The following is a 26,900-nucleotide window of genomic DNA, read 5'->3' on the forward strand; positions in this document are numbered from 1 at the left end:
ACATGGTATTACTCAGGGATATGAGAGGTTAGGAGTCTAGCCAGATGACAATCAAACATATCTAAAAGTTGCTAGGGATAAGTTCTGCTCCTCTACAGGCCCCTATGATGATGCCCCTGGTCAGCTGGAAGCAGTTAAGAAAGATGGAACTTTATCCATTGCACCTCAAGAATGAGGAACAGGACATAGTCAGAGGAGGGATTTTGTCATTAGGGAAGTCCCTAAAATATTTTCCATGTCTAATGCTTTGTTTTTAAGTTGTACTTGCCTATAGGAACCAAGGAAGAAAAATGCCAGATGAACAAATGGCAGAACCAGACCAAACCAGAAAAGTCCAAGATGGAGATGGGGTGCCATGTGCGAAATGAAACGTGTGCAAAAGGTGCCATGCACAAAAGGAAACTTGTGCAAAAAGTACCTTTTACAAGAGAAGATCTGTGCATGCCCCAAAAGCCCCCAACCCCGAGCAATGATGTGGAGACCCCTCCCCCTTCACATCCCATAAGAACCCTGCTCACCTTCCCTTGAGGAAGAAGGTGTTTTAGAGCATGAACTCTGCCTCCTCCATTCATTGATCAATGAATAAAGTTTCTCCTCTGCTATTCCAAACCCGATCTTGTTCTATTGGTGAGAGTGGCTCCAGGCAAAAGGACCCACTTGGGGGTCACCAATCCCTTAGAGCTCGGTAACAAAGGCTTCACTAACCATTGCTCTATCCTCAGTGTTCCCATAAGATTCCAATCTCCATCATTTAGTGCAGCATCATGTTATGATTATTTTGATCTTCCTACCCAACTGGTCCTTGGGCCATGCATCACAGCATCCCCGTTGCCACAGAGCTCTCAGGAGGTGTTTGTGGTATATGAAGGAAGACAGCAAATTCTTTGCTATTCTTCCCATTGAAAAGTGAGTCTATTTCATTTCACCCTGAAACTCGATGACTTGCTTGACAAAAAGAATTGGTGGATGTAACTTTTTTTTTTTTTTAATTTCTGAGAACAAGACACAGAGTTTGCAGCTTCTGTGTGGGTCTCTTGAAACACCTTGGACTCCCGTGTAAGAAGTCTACCCATGTGTAAGTGCCCTGGTTGAAAGTTCCCACAGAGCCCACCCTTCCAGCCATCCATAAAAAGGCACAGCAATGTGAGTGAGGTCATCCCAGACCCTCTAAACCAACCCACGCACCACCCGAGTATCACCAAGTGATTTCCATTGATGCCACATGGAAGAGCAGACTCACCCAGCTGAGCCCTGTTTGATTTTCTGACCCCAAAATTTTGAGAGTTAATGCACTGATACTTTAAACCACTTATGTTTGGTGTCATGTTTTCATGCAACAACAGACAACTGCAAAAGTTATGAATTCTTTTCACCCACCTAATTATTAACCTCCTCCAAGGACAAGTGGATGTCCAAAACTCTTCTTACTAAGTTTTTCACAGACTCACTTTTCCATCTGGGGATGTGTCATGGTCCAGTGAGCTCACAGAAAATGAAGAACTTATCTGACAGGTGAGGTTCTCTCCTTGAGAATTCAAAAGAAAAGAAAAATTCTAACTGGGAGAAATGAAGATATCTGAACTCTCCTGAGTCTTTTCAGTGCTCCCTTAGGCTTCAACATCCTTGAATATATTCAGAAGTCTCTGTCTCTCAGCAGTTTCAGAGACCAACCTTGGAGACAGGTAGAAGAACCCTGGGGGACGACTCTCCACCCATCCCCACCCTGGCAGGCTGAGCTTATCCTCACGATGCAAACTATTGAACAAGTCAACCAGCAGACCAGGCTTTATGGTCACCTGGAGGTGGGAGTGAACAGCGCCCTGTGGCCCCCTGACCAGGGCCTGTCTTTGGAGGGAAGTGCCCATGTTCCCTCAGGGAAGGCAGACACGGCCTTCATCTGGGAGGCAGGAGTGTGAAGGAAACTTGCTTGGGTGTCAGGAGACCTGCATTCTGGCCTCAGGCCTGACACTTCCAATTTGTGTGACATTGGGTAACTCCCTTCTCCTCTCTCCCACACAGAGGTAGCCCTCTCTGTGACGGTGTCCCATTTTGGACAATGAGAAGGTTAGGCTGTTAATTCTGGTGAGCATTTAAACAAGCTAAGAGTTTTTTCCCACTTCATTGAGGCATGATTTAAAAACAAGAAAGTGCACCCATTTGAAGTATACAATTCTTTGAGTTTTGACAAATGTTTGTACTTGTGTAGCCACCACCATAACCAAAATATAGAACCTTCTCATCTCCCTCAACATTCCTTGTATCCCACTGCCATCAGTGTCCCCTACAACCCCAGCCCCAGATGACCACTGATTTGATTTCTCTCATTAGGTTTCTGTTACCTTTTCAAACATGCTGTATAAATGGAATATATGCCATGTGTTTGGCTTATTTTACTTAGCATGATGTTCTTGGGACTCCTCCACCCTCCGACATTTAGCAATAGTTAACTCCTTATTGTTGCTGAGTAGTATCTCATTCTGTGGACATAACACATTTGTTTATCCATTTACCCATTTCAGAAGGTTGGGTGCGTGTCCAGATTTGACCAGTGTAGAATAAAGCCCCAGGCAGTGATCATGTTTATTCACATTCATTCAAGAAATGAATGATTAAATACTATGTGTTGGCCAGTTTCTAGGCACATATATGGAGACCCTAGATGAAAACGGTGAGCTCTGTGCACATCAGGACGCAGAGCTAGTGACTGCTATTCCTGGACAAAAGTCCCCAACCCCTTGGTTCAGTGGCAATTATTACTTGCTCTGCGTTTACCAATAACGAGGATTTCCTGTATTTTGCAGATGTTGCCTTGAGGTAACTCTGGGCAGTCCAAGTGACATGAGCTGGGAAAGACTGATGGCTGATAAAGAATCCACTTTCAAGAGATGGCACTCGCGGGCCGGCCCGTGGCTTAGCGGTTAAGTGCGTGCGCTTCGCTACTGGCGGCCTGGGTTCAATCCCAGGCACGCGTTGATGCACCGCTTCTCCGGCCACGCTGAGGCCACATCCCACATACAGCAACTGAAGGATGTGCAACTATGACATACAACTATCTACTGGGGCTTTGGGGGGCAAAAAAAAAGGAGGAGGATTGGCAATAGATGTTAGCTCAGAGCCGGTCTTCCTCAGCAAAAAAGAGGAGGATTAGCACAGATGTTAGCTCAGGGCTGATCTTCCTCACAAAAAAAAAAAAAAAAAAGAGAGAGGACACTGGCTCGACAGGTTTTTTGGTGCTGATGGACGGCTGGACTCTGAGCCAGTGTGCTGGGCAGTGTCTCAGATGGCCCCTGGCTGAGAGTGTGGTGGAGGCCAGGTCAACACCCTGAGATCCAGGGATGGCACATGCCCTTTGATCCTATTCCATCCAAAATGGAAATCTCATGACCCAGCCAGAAGGAGACAGGAATGTGAGCGGGCAGGCATAGGCCCAGGAAGGAGAGAAATGTTAGTAGAAAATTTGCAGTCTCTAGCACACAAACGTTTTGTTAATTTTTCAGGTATCAGTATTTTTTTTGGTTATAAGGCAAATAATTTTTTAAAATTTCCTTTTTGGTTTATGATTCTCACTTGTGGAAGAGTAATTTATTTTTGGATACTTATATATGGCAAACTTGATGAACCATCATAAGTACACCAGATATTCATGACATGTTAGCTATTGAAAATTTTCTATGTAGACAATCATACAATTTTAGAGAAATTATATATCTGTAAGTGGTATTCCAATTATTTTAATTCTTTTTTGTCTGTGTCATAGCCCCAGCTAGAATTTCTGGTAGGATATTTAATTTAAGCACTAATAATGACAACCTTGTTTGGTTGCTAATTTTTTTTTTTTTTTTTTTGTGAGGAGATCAGCCCTGTGCTAACATCTGCCAATCCTCCTCTTTTTTTGCTGAGGAAGACTGGCCCTGGGCTAACATCCATGCCCATCTTCCTCCACTTTATATGGGACACCGCCACAGGATGGCTTGCCAAGCACTGCGTTGGTGCACGCCTGGGATCCAAACCAGTGAACCCCAGGCCGCCGCAGCGGAGCACGTGCACTTAACCGCTTGCACCACCAGGCAGGTCCATGGTTGCTAATTTGAAAGCCAAAATTTCTGATATTTTCTTACTAAAATTTAGATTTATTGCAGTGTTTTCATCAATAAATTTCAACTAATTAAAGGTGTATATTTCTATGCATAGTGTGGTGTTTCTAATGTGAATGGATTTGTATTTATCTTTTCTGCATTTATTAAGATAGTCACATGATGTTTACAATCTATTAACATGTTGGATGATCTTAATGTATTTTTCAACAATGAAATTTTTTTTTTTAATTTTTTGTTTATTGCAGTAACATTGGTTTACAACATTGTAAAAATTTCAGGTGTACATCATTGTACTTCTATTTCTGCATAGATTACATCATGTTCACCACAACAATGAAATATTTTTGAATTCCTGAGATGCTTCCACCTTGTACTACATTCCGTAAGCACAGCCGAATTTTTTTTTTTTTAAAGATTTTATTTATTTATTTTCCCCCCAAAGCCCCAGTAGATAGTTGTATGTCATAGCTGCACATCCTTCTAGCTGCTGTATGTGGGACCCGGCCCCAGCATGGCCAGAGAAGTGGCGCGTCGGCGCGCACCCGGGATCCGAACCCGGGCTGCCAGCAGCGGAGCGCACGCACTTAACCGCCAAGCCACGGGGCCGGCCCAGCACAGCTGAATTTAATTAAGTTTTACAACAACGCTATTCTAGCACCATATCATGAGCTGGGGAATAGGAATCTCTGAAAGATTCTGAATAAGTTTGGATACATCCTTTCATTGAATGATCCATGGAACTTTCTTTCTGTAAGTCTGTCAGGGTCTGGAGTTTTCTCTTGGAGATTATTTAGAAAGTATCAAATAGATTTGATATTTGTTTGATCAAGAAACGCATGTCTGGGGGTTTGACTTTTTTATGTTTTTATTTACATTAAAATTTTTATTTTATTTTATTTTTTAATCTCAGGTTTATTGAGTTAAAATTGACATAAAATTGTAAGATAGTAGAGTGTACATGGTATGTTGGTGATTTGATACATGTGTACATTGTGAAAGGATTTCCCCAAGTTAACACATCCATCACCTATTTATCTTTTGTGTGTGTGAGAATATTTAAGTTCTACTCCCTAAGCAAATTTCCATTATATAATACAGCATTATCAGCTATACTCACCGTGTCTTAGATCCTCATTAGATCCTCCAACCTTGTTCCTGTTATACTTGAAAGTTTGTGCCCTTTCACCTACTTCCCCTATTTCCCACAACCCCCTCAGCTCCCAGGAGCCACTTTTCTACTCTGTTTCTGAGAGTGACTTTGAATTTTTTTGTTTTAAAGAATCTACATATAAGTGATACCACGCAGTATTTGTCTTTTTCTGTGTGACTTATTTCACTTAGCATAATGTCCTGAAGATCCATCGATGTTGTCACAAGTGGCAAGATTTCCTTCTTTCCCATGGCTGCATAATATTGCGTTGTGTGTATATATATATATATATATATATATATATATATATATATATACACATACACATATATATACAGCATCTTCCTTATCCATTCATTCATTGATGGGCACTTAGGTTGTTTCCATATCTCGGTTTTGTGAATAACGCTGCAATGAACGCGGAAGTGCACATATTGCTTTGATATCCTGTGTTCATTTCCTTTGGAATTATACCCATAGTTAGAATTGCTGTGAGGCATGGAATTCTATTTTTAATTTTTTGAAGATCCTTGCTACTCTTTTCCATGGGCTGCACCAATTTTCATTCCCAAAAACACTGCACAAGTGTTCCCTTTTCTCCACATCCTCGCTAACACTTCTTGTCTCTTGTCTTTTTGATGGTAGCCATTCTAACAGGTGTGAGGTGAAGTCTCATTCTGGATTTCATTTGCAAATCCTGATATTTAGTGACTTAGTTTTGATGTCCCTGTTGGCCATTTGTATATTTTCTTTGGGAAAATGTCTATACAGTTCCTTTCCCCATTTTTTAATTAGCTTTTTTTTCCTATGGAGTTATATGAGTTCTTTACATATTTTGGATATTAACCCCTGATGAGGTATATCATTTGCAAATATTTTCTCCCATTCAGTAGGTTCTCTTTTCATTTTGTTGCTGGTTTCCTTTGCTGTACAGAAACTTTTTAGTTTGATGTAGTCTCACTTGTTTATCTTTGCTTTTGGTGTCAAATTAAAAAAAAATCATCGCCAAGACCACTGGCAAGGAGCTTACCTCCTATTTTCTTCTAGGAGTTTTATGGTTTCAGGTCTTACATTCAAGTCTTTCATCCACTTTGAGTTGATTTTTATCTATGGTGTAAGATAGGGGTCCAGTTTTCCCAACACCATTTATTGAAGAGACTATCCTTTCTCCATTGTGTATTCTTGGCTTTTGTGTCACAAATAAATTCACCATATATGGACGGATTTATTTCTGGGCTCTCTATTCTGTACCATTGATCTATGTGTCTGTTTCAAGGTCAATGACGACATTTAAAAGCTTGTTTAATTCCACACCCTCATATTATTCTTGGAGTATGATTTCATATTTATAAAATTGCATACACTCTGTGAATAGTTATTGGGCTTAGGTTCATGCAATAGGCTGTGATGAGACCCTATGGTTCCCATACTTCCATTCACAGAAATGTCCCAATCAGGTCAAGGGTGGGTTTCGTTAAACCAGAATGACTTGAATGCTTTCCAGTTAGCTAAATAGGCCACCAACTAACTTTTGGCCCCTGTAGTCCTAAGGTCATTTCTAACCCCATCATCCTGAATAATTTTAGGAGGAAACATCAATACACAATTATACCTTTGCCTGATAACAGCTAATGGATACTGCTAAGCAATGACGCCACAGTAAATAAAGCAGTTTCCTTACCCACACTGACCCCACAGCATCACACAGTCAGAACCTTCATAAAGAAGTGAGCACTCGCTGACTTCCTTTAACTTTGTCTTTCTCGATTATTTCATTTCTTTCCATGTTTGTCCCTCTATTCATTATTTATTGCCCCTGTAACAAATTACTGCCAACTTCGAGGCTTAAAACAGTGCAAATGTATCATCGCAGTTTCTGTAGACAACCTATAGCAGGATCTTGGTTTTTGACCACTGGGAAAATTTCTTTGAATTGGTCTATAAATTAGTATTTTGCCATTCAAAGAGGTTATTGATACAGTTGGAGTAATATCTACCATATTTGTTACTAATTTCCACTTTTGTCTTCCACTCTTTTTCTCCTTTGTGTGGTTTTAACTGAACATTTTATATGATTCCCTGTTCTCTCGATTCTTAGCATATCAATTATACTTCTTTTTTTATCTTTTTAAGTTGTTGTCCCAGAATTTGCAATCAACATTGACAACTAATGCAAGTCCACTTTCAAATAACACTATACCACCTCCCAGGTAGTGTGAGTATCTTTTAATAACAAAATAACCCCAATTCCTCCCTCCAGTCCCTTCTATCATTGATGTCATAATTTCCACTTATATAAAAGCATAATAAGCATATATATACACACACATACTCATAATATAAGCATACATAATAGAATACATTGTTGGTATTACTATTTTGAACAAATTGGTCTTTGTTCGATCAATTAAGACGAAAAATAATACTTTTTATTTTGCTTTCACTTATTCCTTCTTTGATACTCTTCCTTTCATTATGTAGATCCAAGTTTCTGAACCAGATCATTTTCCTTGTCTCTAAAGAAGCACTTTTAAAATTTCTTGCAAGGCAGATGCTATGGTCTGAATGTTTATGTCCCCCCAAAATTCATATGTTGAAATCCTGACCCCTAAAGATATAAAAATCCTAATAGAAGTATTAGGAGCTGGAGCGGTTGGGAGGGGCTTAGGTCACGAGGTTGGAGCCCTCATGAACAGGATCAGTGTCTTTATGAAAGAGGCTCTGGAGAGATCCCCAGCTCCTTCCACCATGTGAGGACACAGCAAGAAGGGCTATGAACCACGAAGAGGGTCCTCACCAGAGACTCGCCCAGGCCGGCACCTTGACCTTGGACTTCCCAGCCTCCAGAACTGTGGGAAATAAACACTTATTTTTTATAAACTACCCAGTCTGTGGTATTTTGTTACAGCAACCGGAATGGACTAAGGTGGCAGGTTTACCGGCAACAAACCTCCTCACTTTTTGTTTGTCTGACAGAGGCTTTGTCTCCCCTGCACTAATGGAGGATAATTTCGTCAGGTATAGAATTCTAGGAAGGTGATTTTTTCTCTCAACACTAAATATCTCATCTCTCTCTTCTTGCTTGCATGGTTCCTGAGGAGAAGTTGGGTGTAATTCCTATCTTGTTCCTCTACAGGTAAAGGAAGGTATTTGTCCCCTCTGGCTTCTTTCAGGATTATGTCCTCAACTTGATTTTCTGCAATTTGAAAATGACAAGCTACATGGAGCTTTCTGGCATTCATTCTGCTGAGTGTTCTCTGCGCTTTCTGCCTCTGTGGTCCGCCGTCTGACATCCATTTCTCCGTCGACAACACACCGCGGACAACCGAACCGCGGACTTGAGTCCCGACGGTCACGCGCGCCGCCAGGGGGCGCCCGAGCGGCTCCGAGCGTCCCCGGGCCGTGGGGCGGAGGGCAGGGCGCTGCTGGGGGCGGGAGCGCTGGGCGCGGCGTCGCCTCAGAGGCAGAAGCGGGCGCGGCGCGGTGGTTCCTTCCTGAACCCTGTCCGCGGGGTGCGACCACCCCGGCTGTCTCCTCCGGGCCGCCCGCCCCGGGCACCGTGGGTCTGCGCTGCCTCGTGGGCCCCCAGCACCCCACCCTGCGCCCGACCTGGCTCGCCCCCTCCTACCGTCCCCTCCAGATGCGACCTCCGACCCCACGAGGCTCTAGTGACTGGAAGCACGTGGGGCCGCGGAGGACAAGACCTCCCCAGGGGCCCCGGGAAGCAGGAGTAGGGAGAGCCCGGCGGGACAGCTCGCGTGGGGCGCCCGGAGGCCCCTCGACCCGCCGCCCCCACCCGGGAAGGCAGGAGTCCTCCCGGAGCCGGGGTGTGTGGAAAAGCAGCTCACAGGGGTGGGAAACGCACGGAAGGGGAACCCCGGTTGGAGACCAACAGGCAGTGAGCACAGAGGGAACGAGGAAAAGGGCGGGACAGAGAGCGTCCAGAGGGTGAGAAGCCTTTACAAGGTCCCGGGTCGGGTCGGAGGAGGCAACTGGGAACCGAAGGTGTCTGCTCTGATGCCTTGTCACTAAGGCCAGGCCACTAGGGATCTCCAAGACCCCCCAGGATGTTCAGGGAGGTCCCTCTCCTCTGACCCGTCAGGATTCTAATGTCTCCCGCCTGTGATGCCTCTGCAACCTCCCACCTTCCCGCAGCCCCCCAGCTGTCTGCCTGGCCTTGTCAAGTCGCCCGCACACGCCAAGTTTGGTTTTCTGCCCAACACCATGGGAGGCGAGTGGAATTCCTCCGCTCCTTCTCTTAGCACATCCCACTTCCATGGGGGAGAATTTACACTGTGGAAATTGGCAAACACTGCAAACCGGGGGTAGATTTACTGTATTACTGAATGCCTGGACTTAAGTGATGGAGATTATGGTAATAATGCAGACGAAACTTAACCGTGCATGGTGTTTCTGGCCATGACATTATGTGAGACACAAAAAGTCTGAGGAAAAACAATGAGGAAACATCCTTCTAGTATTTAGAAACAATGACTCCATACAGGAAAATGTTTAACGCCATTTAGGAGAAAAATTCCAACATGTCTTTGTTGTTTCAGTGTCTTATTTGAAAATGAAAAGGGAAACGGTAACTCATATGAAAGAAAATAGGCATAACAGAAATTGTACACAAGACAAAAATTGGCAAATAAGACATGAAAAATACTCAAAGTCACAAATCCTTTCAGCAATGCAATTAAAACCACACTGAGATAACATGACACATTTACCAAAAGGCTGAAATTGAAGACTGACCATATCAAGTATTGGCAGGGACTTGGAGGAAATGGAACTTGCACACACTGCTGCTGGGAGTGCAAAACAGAGCAATCACAGTACATCACGGGCTGGCAGTTTCTTCAAGAGTTAAAAATTCATCTACCCCGTGACTCAGACACTGCACTCTACGTTATTGATAAAAGAACACATACCATATAAAGAGCTGACACAAATGTTTGTAACAGCTTTATTTTCAATACTCAAAATACAGAAATAACCAAAAAGCCCATAAACAGATGAATGGATAACCTAACAGTGGTATTTCCAAAGAATATCACTCAGCAAAAGAAAAGATGAGCTACTCATATAATATCACTCATAAATCTCAAATTATGAAACATAAATGAAACCAGAAAAAACAATAGAATAAACAATTTATGATTCCAATCATATAAATTCAAGAAAATGTAAAAGTATCTATTGTAAGGAAAGTAAATGAGTGGTTAGCTGGAGAGGTGGGAAGGGTGAGGAAAGAACATAACAGGACATGAGGTAAATATACCAAGACAGAGGTCATTATCAGGACTATGATAGTTTCAGAGGTTCGTACCTATGTCAAAACTTATCAAATTGTACATTTAAAATACATGCTGTTTAGTACATGGAAATTATACCATAATAAAGCTTTAAAATTTGGCTCAAGAGAAAAAAAAATCTGTACGTCCCACTCAACTGGAAAATAAGTTTACAACACAACATTGCGGTGGTCTAGCAGTTAAGATTCACCGCTGTCACTGCTGTGCCGGGTTCATTTCCAGTCCGGGAACCCCACCACCCATTTGTCGGCTGTCATACTGTGGTGCCTGCATGTTGCTGAAAGCTTTGCCACCCGTATTTCAAATACCTTCAGGGTCACCTATGGTGGACAGGTCTCAGCAGAGTTTCCAGACTAACACAGACTGGGAAGAAGGACCTGGCCACCCACTTTTGAAAAAATTGGCCATGAAAACCCTATGAGTTGCAGAGGAGCCTTGTCTGTTATAGTGCCAAGAAGTGAGAGGACGGGCAAAAACACTGGGCAGGGTTCCACTCTGCTGTACACCGGGTTTCTAGGAGTCAGAATTGAATTGATGGCACTAACAACCCTATACTGACTCCACCAACTCTCTCCTCATGCCATCTGGGAGGGTCAGTCTTCCCTCAGTGGTAGCAAATATGGGAAGCAATAAAGGACACTGCCACTCAAGTCAACAGGAATGCTGCCTGCGTCATAAGAGCCACATCAGTCAAGCACGAATACCCTTTTTCTCTTTTTCCTGCCTGTGCAGTAATGGCCTTGAGGTGAACATCACTGAGAGGCTACAGAACTCCACAAAACCTTTCAATTATTTTTATTATATTCTCTGAAAATGACTTCAGCTACACAAGACAAACAGGTCCCGAGATTTATGTACAAACTGATCCTGCACAGTCACCTTCACTGAAACATTTCTGGATGTACTTCTAGAAGAGGCACATTCCATCTGGTTGGCTGCAGTCTCCTCCACTCCCTGTTATGCCTGTGTTTCTGTACCAATTATGGTTTCCCCTGGACCCAATGGTCTTACAACCAGTGACCCTCATCCAACCAACTGTGGACATCAGGGCACATGGCTCTGCATAGATCTGGGGAAGATATCCCCTCCACAGTGCCTGTGTCCCCTGTGAGACCTCCTGTGAGGAAGGGAAAAAATTCATGCTGCTCTCAGATGCACTTGAGGTTCTCACCAGCCCTCTCCTCAAGGTCATCACTGAGACTCCTGGAACACACAGCATCCAGGCCTCAAATGAGGACCAGAAAGCCCTGCAGTCTCTCCTGGGAGGCTATAGGCAGCAATGGAAATTTGGTCAAAACCGGCAAGTTACTTTCTACCATCATACTGTCTCTCTTCAGGCACACAAAGTTTGAGGCCCATAAAAAATTGTTCACCCCTTCATGCTTGTAGAGCCCGAATCTATTTATGAACAACTCCACACAGTAAACAGAACACCTAAGATCAAGGAGGAATTTAAACTACGAGGCCTTCATCATTGTACAAAACAAAGCAATGTGCGGCAGGCAGTTTGAGTTCGTGACTTGGAAGCTAGAAAAATTCATCCCAAGTATCAGGTGAGACCACATGTCCCTAAAAAAAGTAGTTATTCTCTGTAAGCTGCCAGTGCAACTCATGGTATTCTGTGGGGCAAGTGATTCAGGTCCATATTGAAGGAAGTCAAGGCAGAGGGAAAGCTGAGCCCTAAGGGCTCAGGCTACTCCTAACTTGCTCTAATACATGGGAGAACAGAGGTCAGCTTCCCTGAGCACACTGGGGTCGTGACTGATGCACACTGTGTGGACCTGCCAGGTGGTAGAGGTGAAATGGCTTGGTCTACAGAAACTAGGAGTGACATCAATCTAGAAAGAGACAGGTTAGAAAGGGCAACGTATTTACACAAGCTTCCCACATAACTGAAACTTACAGGAAATCTCCCCACTGTGCATGTTCAGATGTATGAGAATCAATTCAGACAGATGGCTCTTCACATAGTTCCCAGTGGTGTCATTCCACTGCAAAGAAAATTGCACATTCCTTGCCCATCTAAGGCCTTTCTCTAGTGTGAACTTTCCGGTGTCTAGAGAGGGTAGATTTTCGCATAAAAAACTTCCCACATTCACTGCAGTCATAGGGCCTTTCTCCAGTGTGAGCTCTCTGATGAAAACGGAGTTTGGAGCCAGAGATAAAAGATTTCCCACATTCAGTGCACTCATAAGGCCTTTCTCCTGTGTGAACTCTCTGATGATAACGGAGGTTGGAGCTAGAGATAAAAGATTTCCCACATTCACTACACTCATAAGGCCTTTCTCCTGTGTGAACTCTCTGATGATAACGGAGAGTGGAACTAGAGGTAAAAGATTTCCCACACTCACTGCATTCATAAGGCCTTTCTCCTGCATGAACTCTCAGATGATAAGAGAGGGTGTCGCTACTGAAAAAAGATTTCCCACATTCACTGCACACATAAGGCCTTTCTCCAGTGTGAACTCTCTGGTGATAACGGAGTTTGGAGCTAAAGATAAAAGATTTCCCACATTCACTGCACTTGTAAGGCCTTTCTCCTGAGTGAACTCTCTGATGATAACCAAGGCCAGAGGTAGAGGTAAAAGATTTCCCACATTCACTGCACTCATAAGACTTTTTTCTACTATGAATGTTCTGGTGTATTAAGAGGGAAGATTTTTGGGTAAAGGACTTCCCACATTCATTACACTCATCAGGCCTTTCACCAGTGTGAACTCTCTGGTGTTTATTGAATTGGGATCGATCCTTAAAAGTTTTCCCACATTCACTGCACTCATAAGGCCTTTCTCCAGTGTGAACTCTCTGATGATAACGGAGTTTGGAGCTAAAGATAAAAGATTTCCCACATTCACCACACACATAAGGCCTTTCTCCTGAGTGAACTCTCTGATGATAACCAAGACCAGAGGTAGAGGTAAAAGATTTCCCACATTCACTGCATTCATATGGCCTTTCTCCAGAATGAACTCTCTGATGAGAATGAAGGTCATATTTAGAGATAAAAGATTTCGCACATTCACTGCACTCATAAGGACTTTCTCCTGTGTGAAATTTCTGATGATAATGGAGGGCAGAGCTAGTAGTAAAGGATTTCCCACATTCACTGCACTCATAAGGCTTTTCTCCTGTGTGAACTCTCCGGTGTTGAATGAGCGTCACCCTATTGTTAAAAGATTTTCCACAATCACTACACTTGTAAGGCTTTTCTCCTGTGTGAACTCTCTGGTGTAAAGTGAGGTTATTTCTTTGGATAAAGGATTTCCCACATTCACTGCACTCATAAGGTCTTTCTCCAGAATGAACTCTTTGATGAGAATGGAGATAAGACTTAGAGATAAAAGATTTCCCACATTCACTACACTCATAAGGCCTTTCGCCTGTGTGAACTCTCTGATGATAACGAAGGGCAGAGCTAGAGGTAAAAGATTTCCCACATTCACTGCACTCATAAGGCCTTTCTCCAAGGTGACCTCGCTGATGATACCGGAGGGTGGAGCTAAAGGTAAAAGATTTCCCACATTTACTGCACACATATGGCTTTTCTCCTGTGTGAATTCTCCAGTGTCGAATGAGTGTCCACCTATCGTTAAAAGATTTCCCACACTCACGGCACTCATAAGGCCTTTCTCCTGTGTGCACTCTGTGGTGATAACGAAGGCTGGAGCTAAAGGTAAAAGATTTCCCACATTCAGTGCACCCATAAGGCCTTTCTCCTGAGTGAACTCTTAGGTGTATAAAGAGGTCATTTTTTCGGGTAAAGGACTTCTCACATTCACTACACTCATAAGGCCTTTCTCCAGTGTGAACTCTGTGATGATACCGGAGAGCAGTACGAGTGATAAAAGATTTCCCACATTCTTCACACACATGAAGCCCTCCTCCAGTGTGGACTCTCTGGTGCACAACAAATGAGGATTTGTACCTGAATGTTTTCCCACACTCATGGCACAGAAAACACTGTCTTCCAGAGTGGACACCCTGGTCCTGAACAAGTGTGCCTTTGGGGCTGAAGGCTTTCTTGTATTCTCCCCAGGTGTAATGACTTTTTCTGCCTGGTAAAGTGGCCTCGTACTGGGTGATTTTGTTTGGCTTTTCCACAGTATGAGTGGTCAGTTGTTGCTGATGTCCCAAGCTGGCCAGGAAGTCCTTCCCAACCTCCCCCCAGGGAAAGGGCTTCTCTGACACATGGAATCTGCAGCTCTTCACAAACGAGGCCCTGTCCACACTGCTTCTGAGGTGTTTTTCTCCCGTGTGCTGCTCCTGGTGCTGTTGAAACTTTGCACTGAAATCAAATTGTTTTGCACAAGCCCCACACCTCAACAGTTGCAGTCTGTGTTGTGGTCCTTGCTGCTCAGCCAAGTGGAAAATCTCTCTCAAGACTGGACCACATGTCTCACAGGGGTGGGTCTTCTGGGAAGATGGAGCTGCCTTGGGAGTCCTGGCAGATGAAACTTCTACAGAAACGCTCTGTTCAAAGGGAGCCTCCACATCCTCTGCTCCACAGCAGCAACCTGAACACAAAGAAACCCTGATGAAGTACGTGTTGACTACAGAGAGGGGCAACCCCATCACAAGTGTGCATCTCTCTCATCTCACAATGAATCTATGGGATGCTTTTCAAGACAAGGAAGTTAGAATTCAGTTGAAGGAGCAGCTGACTGCTCTGCATCACTGGGCCCCTAAGGTCACAGATTGGTGGAGACCTCACCAGGGGAAGGATTCAAAGACAGGGTATGACAGAAGTAAGAGAAGCAGGGTCTACACCTAGTTTTCTGTCCACAGCTTCCTGCAGGACCTTTTCTGCTGCTGATGTGAGGCTCAGTAGAAGGGTGCATCCAAGCCCATGAAAATCCAATCACAACGCATTAGCTGCTGCTCAATGTGAATACAGGGATATGTTCACACCTCAGAGCCCAACATGTGAATGCCAACGGTGGAGAGCACTGCAGGAGTGGTGAGAGAAACGGGTCATATGTGAAGTCCAGAGACATGGCGATTCTCCCTGGGCTGGAAGTCACAGTAGACAAATAGTAGAATGCACAAGTTGGCAAAGTGTCAATAGGGGGAAGGAAAGGTAAAAGTGGGGTGTGGCTACCAGCAATGGCACCAAATCTGGTTGAACAGGATAGGCTCCTGCTATGATCTGAATATGGGCCTGACGTCACACGCTCCCCAGATGCTACTCCCAGGGCCAGGCCCCCTCTGAGCCCACCTTGCTATGGCTGCAGTCATATCCATCCTGTGAGGCACCAAGAACTCTTTCCCCTAAGCCTTAGCTGGGCAACTACACGGGACATGGAGGATACAAAGCCTAAGGGAATGACAGGAGGTGAATGGCACACACTCAGAGCAACTCAGCCCACAACACATCACAGAAAAGAGATCTAAGTGAGTGATCTCAGCAGGCTAGAGGAGGAAACCAGCCTCTGCCACCAACAAGAAACAATTAGACAGCTATCTATGAACAAAATTGGCCCCTGGAGGGCTCAAGAGCCCAATTAAGATACCACAGCAACACATCGGAACATACAAAGGAGAATAACCACTCAAAAAAGATCACTGGGGACACTGACTTAGTGAAGACACCTGGAGATGAACAGGAACTAAGAAGAAGGGCAGGGGCTGGGGGTATCAGCCAGAGGGCAGATGCCATCACAGTCCCCAATAACCTGCTCTGCAGAGGACCCCAGCAGCCTTTGCTGCAGAGAACCTCCGCAGCCCTCACTACAGCTGCTGAACCCACAGTGTGCACAGTAGAGGAGGCCGAGGGTTTACAGGTGTGGATTCCAGCTGACTGCTCTGCAGAGAACACGGGCAGCTTTCTCACTAAGGTAACCAATATCTAATGCCATGAGACACCTCCCAGAGTTGCCCCCTAAATGAAGGAGCTATTTCTCTGTTTCAGGATCACAGCTGTCACCCCTCTCAATCCTGCACATGTCACAGACATTAGAGCCACAACTGCTCCACGGTTGCCAATACTCCACAACCTGACTCCACGACTGTCACCTGAGCACCTGTACCTCAGACACCAGAGCCATGGTTGCTGTGGGCCAGACAGCTCCTCAGACTCCAGAGACTCTGTCTCTCTGTGTTCAGCCGTGCTCGGGTCACAGGCTTCATCACCACTCAGAGTGTGACTGCATCTTACACAGTGAAGTCAATGCTGCTGCAGGCTATTCAGCATCTGGGACCCTAGAACTGCTATTGCTTCGTGTCTCTTTGCACACTAGAACCCAGAGCCATAGCTGCACGAGAGGTGCCTCCACATCAGACATCAATATCACCACCACCATGAAGGCACCCAAGAGCCAGACTTGGCATCAACAGGGAAACCCTCAGTCAACATATTTCCCATGGGACAAAGAGATCAGGAGGTCCCTCCATCAGCACTCTCCCCTGCTGAGCACACCCATAGCCTTCGCTGTTGAGGACCCCTGCAATCTTCGCTGATGCTGACCTCAGGTGACAGAGCTGCACAGACACTAAGCCACTAGGCCTTCTTGTAGTATGAACCACCACACCCCACCAAGATGACACACTCGCACCCACACGGGGTGAAGAGCTTCCCCACCAAAACCTTTTGTAAAGTCTGGAAGAAGTGACTGCTTCATGAAATGTACGGACATCAGCACAAAGCTACAAGAAATACGAAAATCAAGGAAACATGACACTTCCAATAGAACACAATAATTTACCAGTCACTCCAAAGAAATGTTCATCTATGAACTGTCAAAGAATTCAAAATAATTTTTTAAGGAAGCTCAGCAAGCTACAAGAAAACAGAGATAGACAATTCAACAAAATAAGGAAAACATTAAGCAAACAAAACAAGATTTCCAACAGAAAAATTGAAAATATAAAAAAGAACTAAACAAAAATGATGGTACTAAAGACTATAATAAATGAAAAAAATGCAATAGCAAACTTGATAAATCCAAAGAATGAATCTGAAACTGAAGGTAGGTCTTCTGACCTACCTTCACCTATCCAGTGAAAGAAGAAAAAAGACCAAAGAACTAAAGAGTGAAGAAAGTCTACATAAAGTAGTGGATGTCATAAAACAAAACTATATTTGCATTATGGGAGCCCGAGAAGGAGAAGAGCGAGAGGAAGGGGAAGAAAGTTTATTGAAAGAAATAATGGATGAAAACTCTTCAAATCTGGGGAAAGAAGCAGACATCCAGGTACATGATGCTCATAAGTCTTTAAACAAATTCAATCCAAAGAGGACTTCACCAAGACACATAACAAAACTCACTTCTGTAAACTGTAAGAGAAAACAAACTCAACATATACAAGACAACCCTCATAAAGATATGAGCAGTTTTCTTTGCTGAAACACTACATACCAGGACAGAGTGAGATGATGTTCTAAGTACTGAAAGAAAAATATTGCAAACAAGAATACTTTACTAGCAAAGCTGCCCTGCAGAAATGAAGGAGAGAAAAAGACTTTCCCAGACAAACAGAAGCTGAGGGAGTTCATCACCACTTGACCTACCCTACAAGAAATGCTAAAGGGACTTCTTCAAGCTGAAATGAAAGTACACTAATTAGTAACATGAAAATATAAAACACAGTGGCAAAGGTAAGTATATAGTCAAATTTAGAATACTCTTATTATGTAATAGTGTGTTAAGCACTCAACTCTAGTATAAATGATAAAAGATAGAGTATGAAAAATAACTATACCCACAATAATTTGTTAACGGTCACACAATATAAAAGATGTAAATTGTGACAGCAAAGACATACAATGTATGTGGGGGGGAGCAAAAGAGTAGAGTTTTTGTATGGGATGGAAGTTAAGTTATAAGCTTAAAATACAACGCTATGATTATAAGATGTTTTATATAAGCCTCATGGTAACCACAAAGCAAAAACCTATAGTAGATACACAAAAGAGAAAGGGGTGAAAGCATACCACCATGGGAAATCACAAAGGAAGACAGCAAGAGAGGAAGAAAGGAACCAAGGAACTACAAAACAGCCAGACAATATTTAACAAAATGGCAATAGTAGGTCCTAAAAAAATTCTCCAATCAAAAAACATACAGTGGCTGAAGGGGGGAAAAAAACAAGATCTGACTATATGCTGCCTACAATAGAGTAACTTCAGCTTTAAGGACACAAACAGGCTGAAAGTGAAGGCACTGAAAGAGATATTCCACACAAACGGAAACCAAAGAGAGCAGGAGTAACTATACTTATATGAGATAAAATAGACTTTCAGTCAAAAATTGTCACAAGAGACAAAGAAAATCATTATATAATGATAAAAGAGTCACTTCATCAAGAGAATGTAACAACTGTATGTATACATGCAGCACACATCAGAGCATCTAAATTATTAAGCAAATACAACCAGATCTGAAGGCAGAAAAGATAGCAAGGGAATATTAAGAGGGAACTTTAATAGCCCCCTTTTCAACGACTCGTGGATATCCACACAGAAAATTCACAAGGATATATTTGAACTGAATGATACTTGAGTCCAAATGGATCTAACAGACATATACAGAACATTCCATCCTACAATAGCAGAATACACGTTCTTCTCAAGTGCACACAGAATATTCTCTAGGACAGATCCTATGTTATCCTCTTAACAAATTCTGGGTCCACAGAGTCTTAACAAATTTTGGAAGAGTGAAATCATATCAAGTACCTTTTCCTAACACAATGGGTAAAACTAGAAATCAGTAACAGGATGAAAGCTAAAACATTCACAAATATGTGGGCATTAAACAACACACTCTTGACCAATCAATTGGTCAAAGGAAAAAGCAAAAAATATCTTGAGACAAACAAAAATGAAACAAAACATATGGAACGTGCAAAAGCAGTTCTAATCGCAAAGTTTAGAGTGATAAATGCTGGCATTAAGAAAAAAGGAAGGTCTCAAGTAAACAACCTAACTTTACACTTCAAAGAACAAACTAAGACCAAAGTTAGCAGAATAAAGAACAAAACAAAGATCAGAGCAGAAATAAATAAAAAAGAAACTATAAAAGCAATAGAAAGATCAACAATACTAAGAGTTAGTTTTCTGAAAAGATAAAATTGACCAACCTTTGGCTAGACTAACTTAGAATAGAGAGAAAACTCAAATAAAATAACTCAGAAGTAAAAGAGGAGGAATTACAACTGACAGCACAAAAACACAAAGGATCATAAGACTACTATAAACTGTTATATGCCAACAAATTAGATAACCTAGAAGAAACAGATCAATTCCTAGAAACATACAACCTACCAACACAAAATCATGAGGAAACGGAAAATCTGAATAGACCAGTGACAAGTAATGAAATTAAATCAGTAATCAAAAATCTGCCAAGAAAGAAAAGGCCACAAACAGATAGATTCACTGATGAATTCTATCAACATTTGAAGAAGGATTAACATCAATTTTTCTCAAACTCTTCCAAAAATTTGAAGAGGAGCATTTCCAAATCCATTTTAGGAGGCCAGCATTAACCTGACACCAAAGCCAGACAAGGACACTACAAGAAAAGAAAATTTCAGACCAACATCCCTGATCAAGATAAGTGTAAAAAAACTCAACAAAACACTAGGAAACCCAATTCAACAGCATACGAAAAGAATCATAAGCTGTCACCAAGTGGGATTTATCCTTGGGACGCAAGGATGTTCATCATAAGGAAATGAATAAATACCACATAAACAGAAGGAGGCAAAACATCATATGATCATCTCAATAGATACAGAAAAAGCATCTGACAAAATTGAGAATCCTTTCATGGAAAAACTTCTCAAAAAATTAGGTATAGAAGGAATGTACCTCAATATCAAAAAGGCCATACATGATAAGCCCACAGCTACCAGCATATTCAACAATGAAAAGCTAAAAGCTCTTGCTCTAAGATCAGGAACAAGACAAGGATACCCACCCTCACCACTGCTATTTAAAATAGTACTGGAAGTCTAGCGAGTGCAAAAAGGCAAAAAAAAAAAAAGGGAAAGGTATCTAAATTAGAAAAAAAGAAGTAAAACTGTCTGTATTTGCAGATGATGTGATCTTACATAAAGAAAACCATAAAAAATTCTACTAAAAAACTGTCAGAATGAATAAATGAACTCAGTAAATTTGCGGAACATAAAATCAAAATACAAAAATCAGCTGTGTCTATACACCAACAATAAAATATCTCAATAAGAAATTAAGAAATCAATCCCATTTACAACAAAATGAAAAACAATAAAATACTTAGGAATAAATTTAACCAAGGAGGCAAAAGATCTGTACACTGAAAACTGTAAGACATTGATGAAAGAAACTGAAGACACAAATAAAGGGAAAGATATTCCATGTTCTTGGATTGGAGGAATTATGATTGCTCAAATATCTCTACTACCCAAAGCAACCTATAGATTCAATGCAATCTCTGCCAAAATTCCAATGGCAGTTTTACCAGAAATAGAAAAAGAATCCTAAAATTCGAAACACAGATGATCTCAAATAGCCAAAGCAATCTTGATCAAGATCAAAGTTAGTGGCATCACACTTCATGATTTTAAACTATATTACAAAACAACAGTAATAAAACAGTATGGCACTGAAAAAACAGACACACAGACCCATGAAATAGAATATAGAGCCCAAAAACAAACCCATACATATATGATCAACTACTCCTTGCCAAGGGTGCCAAGAATACACAATGGGGAAAGGATAGTCTCTTCAATAAATGGTGTTGGGAAAACTGGATATGCACGTGCAAAAAAAAAGAAACCTACCTTACACCACTCACAAAAATTAACTCGAAATGGATTAAAGACTTAAATGTAAGACATGAAAATGTAAAATGCTTTGGAAAAAACAGAGAAAAACCTCCTTGACATTGATTTTGGCAACAATTTTTTGGATATGACACCAAAAGCACAGTCAACAAAGGCAAAAATAAACTAGTCAGGCTATGTCAAACTAAAAATCTTCTGCATAGCAAAGAAAGCAATTAACAAAATGAAAAGGTAGAAAATATCTGCAAATGTTGTATATCATAAGGGGTTAATATCTAAAATATATAAAGTACTCATACAACTCAACAGCAACAGAACAATCCAATTAAAAATGGGCAAAGGACATGAACAGACGTTCTATGAAAGAAGATCCACAAACGGCCAGCATGTATATGAAAAAATGCTCTTCCTCACTAATCATCAGGAAAATACAAATCAAAACCACAGTGAGATATCACCTCACACCTGATAAAATGGCTACCGTCAGGCCGGCCCCGTGGCTTAGCGGTTAAGCGTGCGCGCTCCGCTGCTGGTGGCCTGGGTTTGGATCCCGGGCGCGCACCGACGCACCGCTTCTCCGGCCATGCTGAGGCCACGTCCCACATACAGCAACTAGAAGGCTGTGCAACTATGACATACAACTATCTACTGGGGCTTTGGGGGAAAAACATAAATAAATAAGAATTGAAAAAAAAAATTAAAAAAAAAATGGCTACCATCAAAAAGAGCAGATATAAGTGTTGGTGAGGGTGCAGATGTAAGGGAACCCTTATTCACTGTGGTTGGAATGTAAAAAAAGAAAAAAAATCAAAATCATAGAAACAGAGAGTAGAATGCCAAGAGCTGGGGCATGGGGGAAATGGGGAGACATTAGTCAAAAGGTACAAACATGCAGTTATAAGATGAATAAGTTCTGAGGATGTAATGTACAGCATGGTGACTATAGTTAATAACACTTGAAATTTACTGAGAGTAGATCTTAGCATTCTTACCAAAGGATGATAATAATAATGATGATGATAATAATAATAATAAGGTAACTTTATGAGATGATGAAGTTTAACTTCATTGTGGCAATTTTTTCACAATGTATACATATATCAAATCATCATGTTGTGCACTTTAATATACAGTCAGCCTCAATATCCATGGGTTCCATATCCATGGATTCAACCAACCATGGATCAAAAATATCTGAAAAAAGAAAATTTCAGAAAGTTCCAAAAAGCAAACCTTGAATTTGCCATGCACCACCACTACACTGAATCCACATGAATGAAGTTATGTGTAGGCATTTACATAGCATTTGCATTGTACCAGGTATTATAAGTAATCTAGAGATGATTTAATGATTTATACAGGAGGATGTACATAGGTTATATGCAAAGACTATGCCACTTTATATAAGGGACTTGAGCATTCTCAGATTTTAGTGTCCATGGGGGATCCTGGAACCACTCAAACCTCCTGAAGATACCAAGGAATGACAGTATACAATTTTATATCTAGGTAAGCCTGGAAAAAAAAAAAGGAAAACAGACCTAAACACTACAAACCACGCAGGAGGGTGCTGAAAAGTAGCCCATGCTTCAGGTAAGCAGTGACCATGACAATGCCTGCACGCCTGGCACAAGCAACCATGAGGAAATGTCAGGGAAAACAAGGGATCAAAACCTGGGACACAGAAATGATATGGATCTGGATACAGTGACCTAGAGAGGAGGGGCAAGCACGGTGGAATCCATTAAGCTCACTGCAATACTACCAACCTGGAATCCTTTCCCAAGAGGGTTCCATACAGCAGGTTATCAGGGCTGCAGGGGAGAGAAGAGGGCAGGGCAAACACCCCAGTCCTAGCAACACAGCAACGACCCAGAAAACCGAGAAAGCAATTAAAGTCCACTGTCCACATGAAACGATTGAGAAGGGCTGTGGAGCGGGGAACAGAGCCTAGTCCAGATCACTGGTGAGGCCGTGAGAGTCTTACCCAGTGAGGATATGAGTGCAAAGTTCTCCAGCATCACATCCAGGTACAGGCGTCTTTGAGCCTCATCAAGGAGCCTCCATTCCTTCTGGGAGAAGTACACGGCAACATCATGAAAGGTCACACTGTCCTGTTATGATCGGGACAGATGAAACCATCAACATCGTCTCTCTGGGATCCCATAATCCATCTCCCCACATATCTACTCCACACGCATCCTCCTCCAGAGCTCCCCACCTCAGAGGAATTCCAGGCCTAGGTGCCATTAATGCCCGCCCTATCCCCAGGGTCTCTTTAATTTTTTTTTATTTATTTATTTATTTTTCCCCCAAAGCCCCAGTAGATAGTTGTATGTCATAGCTGCACATCCTTCTAGTTGCTGTATGTGGGACGCGACCTCAGCATGGCCGGAGAAGCAGTGCGTCGGTGCGCATCTGGGATCCGAACCCGGGCCGCCAGCAGTGGAACGCGCGCACTTAACCGCTAAGCCACGGGGCCGGCCCCCCAGGGTCTCTTTATTCACTGTGTTCAGCCCTCAGAAACATCAGGCAGGGGGGCACAGAGACGTCATCCAAGCTCTGGTCCTGGCCTGTAGGGTCCCACCTATCCTGTCAATCAATTCCCCTGGAGTCTCCACATTTGGACTCCAGGACACAGCCAAACTGGAGGCCTTCAGTCTCCAACACCATAGCCCTAGGGCCATCAGCTCACACGTCCTCTTGATGTGCACATCATTCTGTAGATTATACCTCTCACAATTCTTCAGTGCGCACAGTTGCACTCTCACAGCTCTGTATTTAAGGAAATCCCCAAAGGCTGCTCTGAAGGCCTCCTCTATACCTCTGATCCTTGCTTCAATATTAACCACTCAGAAGCACGTGTGAACTACAGATACCCAAGACCTACTTCCATTTATGTGCTGCACTTCCTGTCTCCTCAGAGACTACAACCCTCCTCTCTCCACTCAACCTTCCTTAAAACCCCAGCCCTGATGGTCTCTGTGTCAGGCACAGTGACTCTCACAAATGACCACATTTGCCTTACACCTCATTCACCATCAACACTGAACACCCCAGACCCTACTGAAGCTCACCACAAAATTCTGGTGAAGCTGTACATTAGTGAAGGAGTGGGAGCCCTGGCCTCAGTGTCATCTTGTCTCAGTTACTCCTCTGCCTCCACAGACATCTCAGGTCCACTCATCCCACGGAAGCCTTAGTCACCTGCCAGACCATGCTCTCTCCCATACGGTCACCATGACCACTTCTCCCCTTCACCCGGGTTTGTGTGCACCTCTGCACCTCATTAGGTGGACAGCAAGAAAACCACTCACCATCTTGCATCCTCCTCTTTCTGACCAGCGAATAGCATCACCATGACGACCTGCATTCCCCCACCTAAATGGGATGCACAGCTCCTTCCTGGTCCAACAATAGACACCACTTTTCGATGTCTCCATCCTGAACCCCTCCTCAGATTTCCAGATCTGTGTGTCCAGCTGCCCATCTGATGCCCCCACTCACTGTTCTCTGAAATGTCACACTCTTAACAGTGCCAAAAAAACCTTCTGATGTTCCCAAGGAAAATTAATCTGTCATGAACTTCCACATCCCAGTTGGAGCTTCCATCCTTTCAGCTTCTATGACCAGTGACACCGCAGTCATCCCTGACTCTTCCCTTTGTCTCCCTCACCTACAACACCCAAAAGATCTCCTTGACCCTTGTTAAGAAAACGGACAGAGTCCAACTTTTTGCCCATCTTTATGGCCACCACTCTGCTCCATCAACACTCATCTGGATTACAGTAGCTGCCTCCTCCTGGTCTCCCTGCCTCCTGGCTTAACTCAAAAGTCTGGTCTGCACTGTGCAGTCAGATGGAGCCTGTTAAACCTGGGTAAGACCAGCTCCTTCCCCTTATCCAAACCTCCCCTTACCTCCCTAACAGACGCCCAACTTCTCAGGTAGCCACACTACAGGCCTTTTTCTTGACCCCCTGCTCTTTCTTCTTAACAGAAAGAATGGAAACCTGCTGTCCCCTGTCTCCAGCTCAGTCACATCTCCAAGCATTTGCACACACTTATGTTCCTGGTATCTGTTCCTGGGATAACCTTTCACACGTGTTTTACACTGTCTGCCAGAAATGGAAACACCTCCACGTTACCCTTGGCCTCACTCAGGACCCTGGGCTTAAGGGTATCCCCAGGGTGCCTACACCCCAAAGCCAGGGAAATAGCAAGGGAAGAGGCTCGAGTCACCAAAATCCCTGACACAGGTGGTGTCAGGACCACGGAGGGTCTGGGACGCCCTCTCCTTCCCTGTGTAGGTTCCCTAAGTGCTTTTTCAACCTTCAGAATCTGTGGGAAGAGACAGGCAACCATGGCTGGGATCCAGATGCACAGGCCTCCCCTGTATCCCAGCCCAGCCCTGGAATCTGGTGACCTCGGACTAAGGGACTAACCTCTGTGCCTCAGTCCTCAGGGCTGCCTCTTACCAGCTCTGCGACCTTAGACGAGGACTCAACCCCCCTGTGCCTCACTGGCCTCATCACCCCCATTCCAGTGTGTTCTCTCGCTGAGCAGCTTTGGGAAAACTATTTAAACCAGAACACACACAGTGTCCCTCTTCTGTTCACAACCCTCCACGGCTCCCAGGGCCCTCGGAGAAGGAACAGCTCCTCAGCCTCCAGTCCAGGTGACACTCCTCCTCACACTCTGTTCACTCCACACAGAACACAACCCCTGGGTCCCCGACTCCTCCCGCTCAATCGCCTTCCACACTTTTCCCCCGCTGGGCCCTCCCCTGGGACCCTCTCCCACACCCGTCACCCCGGCTCTCAGAAACAGGCCCCACGAGCGCCTCCCCGTCCCGGACACCGGGGCCTGGGCTGCAGGCCCGTGAGCGGCGCCCGCACTCGGGGCTCTAGGGCTGGGCTGGGCTGAGGGCGGGGAGGGCGCGGAGCACGAGCACTGACCTGAGCCGGCTCCCTCCGCGCGGCCGCCGCCATCGGACTCCGGGGGCGGAGCGGGGCCGGGAGCGGCGGGAGAGGAGGAGACCCGGGCACGGCGGTCCCTGTCCCGGGTCCCCCAGGCGGCGTCGCCGGGCCTCTGACCCGCCCTGTGCAGCGCGGACAGCGCCTCCTGTGGCGCCTTGTTTGTCCGTGACCTCCGTCCCCACCTGGCGATCCGGAGCCGGAGCTTCTCACCGGGTGAAGGGACCGGAAAGCCGCTACAACGACCGCCACAAAAACGCCAGAAGACCCACCTCAAGGAGGTTCGCCCTCCCGTAAATGCCCCCTCTCTGGAATTTCATTGGAGGAATCCCGCTGCCGCTCAACGCATAGCTTTCTGGGTAATGTGGTTCCCACAGCAGCACAGGCCAGTAAGCAGCTCAGAGAATTTCCCAGAGAAGCGGCCCAGCAGCTGCGCAAGGCCGCTGGGAAATGACCTCACTGTGTTTACAGAGCGGGGAAGGAGCTTTGCTCCTTCTTAAAGGGGCGGCAGGCCGATTTCTGGGGAATCTTAAGTGTTCTTAAGAGTCCTCAACGCTACTGATCACTTAAGTGTTGAGACATTATTTCAGACTCC

At 44.0% G+C, this 26,900-nt stretch overlaps 1 protein-coding gene across 1 annotated transcript; it reads right to left on the reverse strand.

Annotated features, from left to right (window-relative positions):
- Positions 1-10,197: 10,197 nt before the first annotated feature.
- On the reverse strand, positions 10,198-26,535 carry LOC101387325 (uncharacterized). Its single transcript, XM_014794379.2, has 3 exons — positions 26,288-26,535; positions 23,320-23,446; positions 10,198-15,076 (listed from the first exon to the last, which is right to left on the reverse strand). Exons 1-3 carry the CDS (start codon positions 26,318-26,320, stop codon positions 12,585-12,587), a joined length of 2,652 nt encoding a protein of 883 aa, XP_014649865.2. The 5' UTR covers positions 26,321-26,535; the 3' UTR covers positions 10,198-12,584.
- Positions 26,536-26,900: the final 365 nt, after the last annotated feature.

This window comes from Ceratotherium simum, chromosome 33 (assembly GCF_057802395.1).
Source record: "Ceratotherium simum simum isolate JZ-2026a chromosome 33, ASM5780239v1, whole genome shotgun sequence".
NCBI classification, from domain to species: domain Eukaryota; kingdom Metazoa; phylum Chordata; class Mammalia; order Perissodactyla; family Rhinocerotidae; genus Ceratotherium; species Ceratotherium simum.

What these genes read in the sequence shown, in the direction of transcription:
- LOC101387325 (XM_014794379.2), bottom strand. Translation starts at nt 26,320, where the DNA reads ATGGCGGCGGCCGCGCGGAGGGAGCCGGCTCAG. An exon ending in CGCGGAGGGAGCCGGCTCAG is followed by an intron (nt 23,447 to 26,287) that starts GTCAGTGCTCGT and finishes CGATCATAACAG; the next exon opens with GACAGTGTGACCTTTCATGA. An exon ending in TGCACTCATATCCTCACTGG is followed by an intron (nt 15,077 to 23,319) that starts GTAAGACTCTCA and finishes CTTTGTGTTCAG; the next exon opens with GTTGCTGCTGTGGAGCAGAG.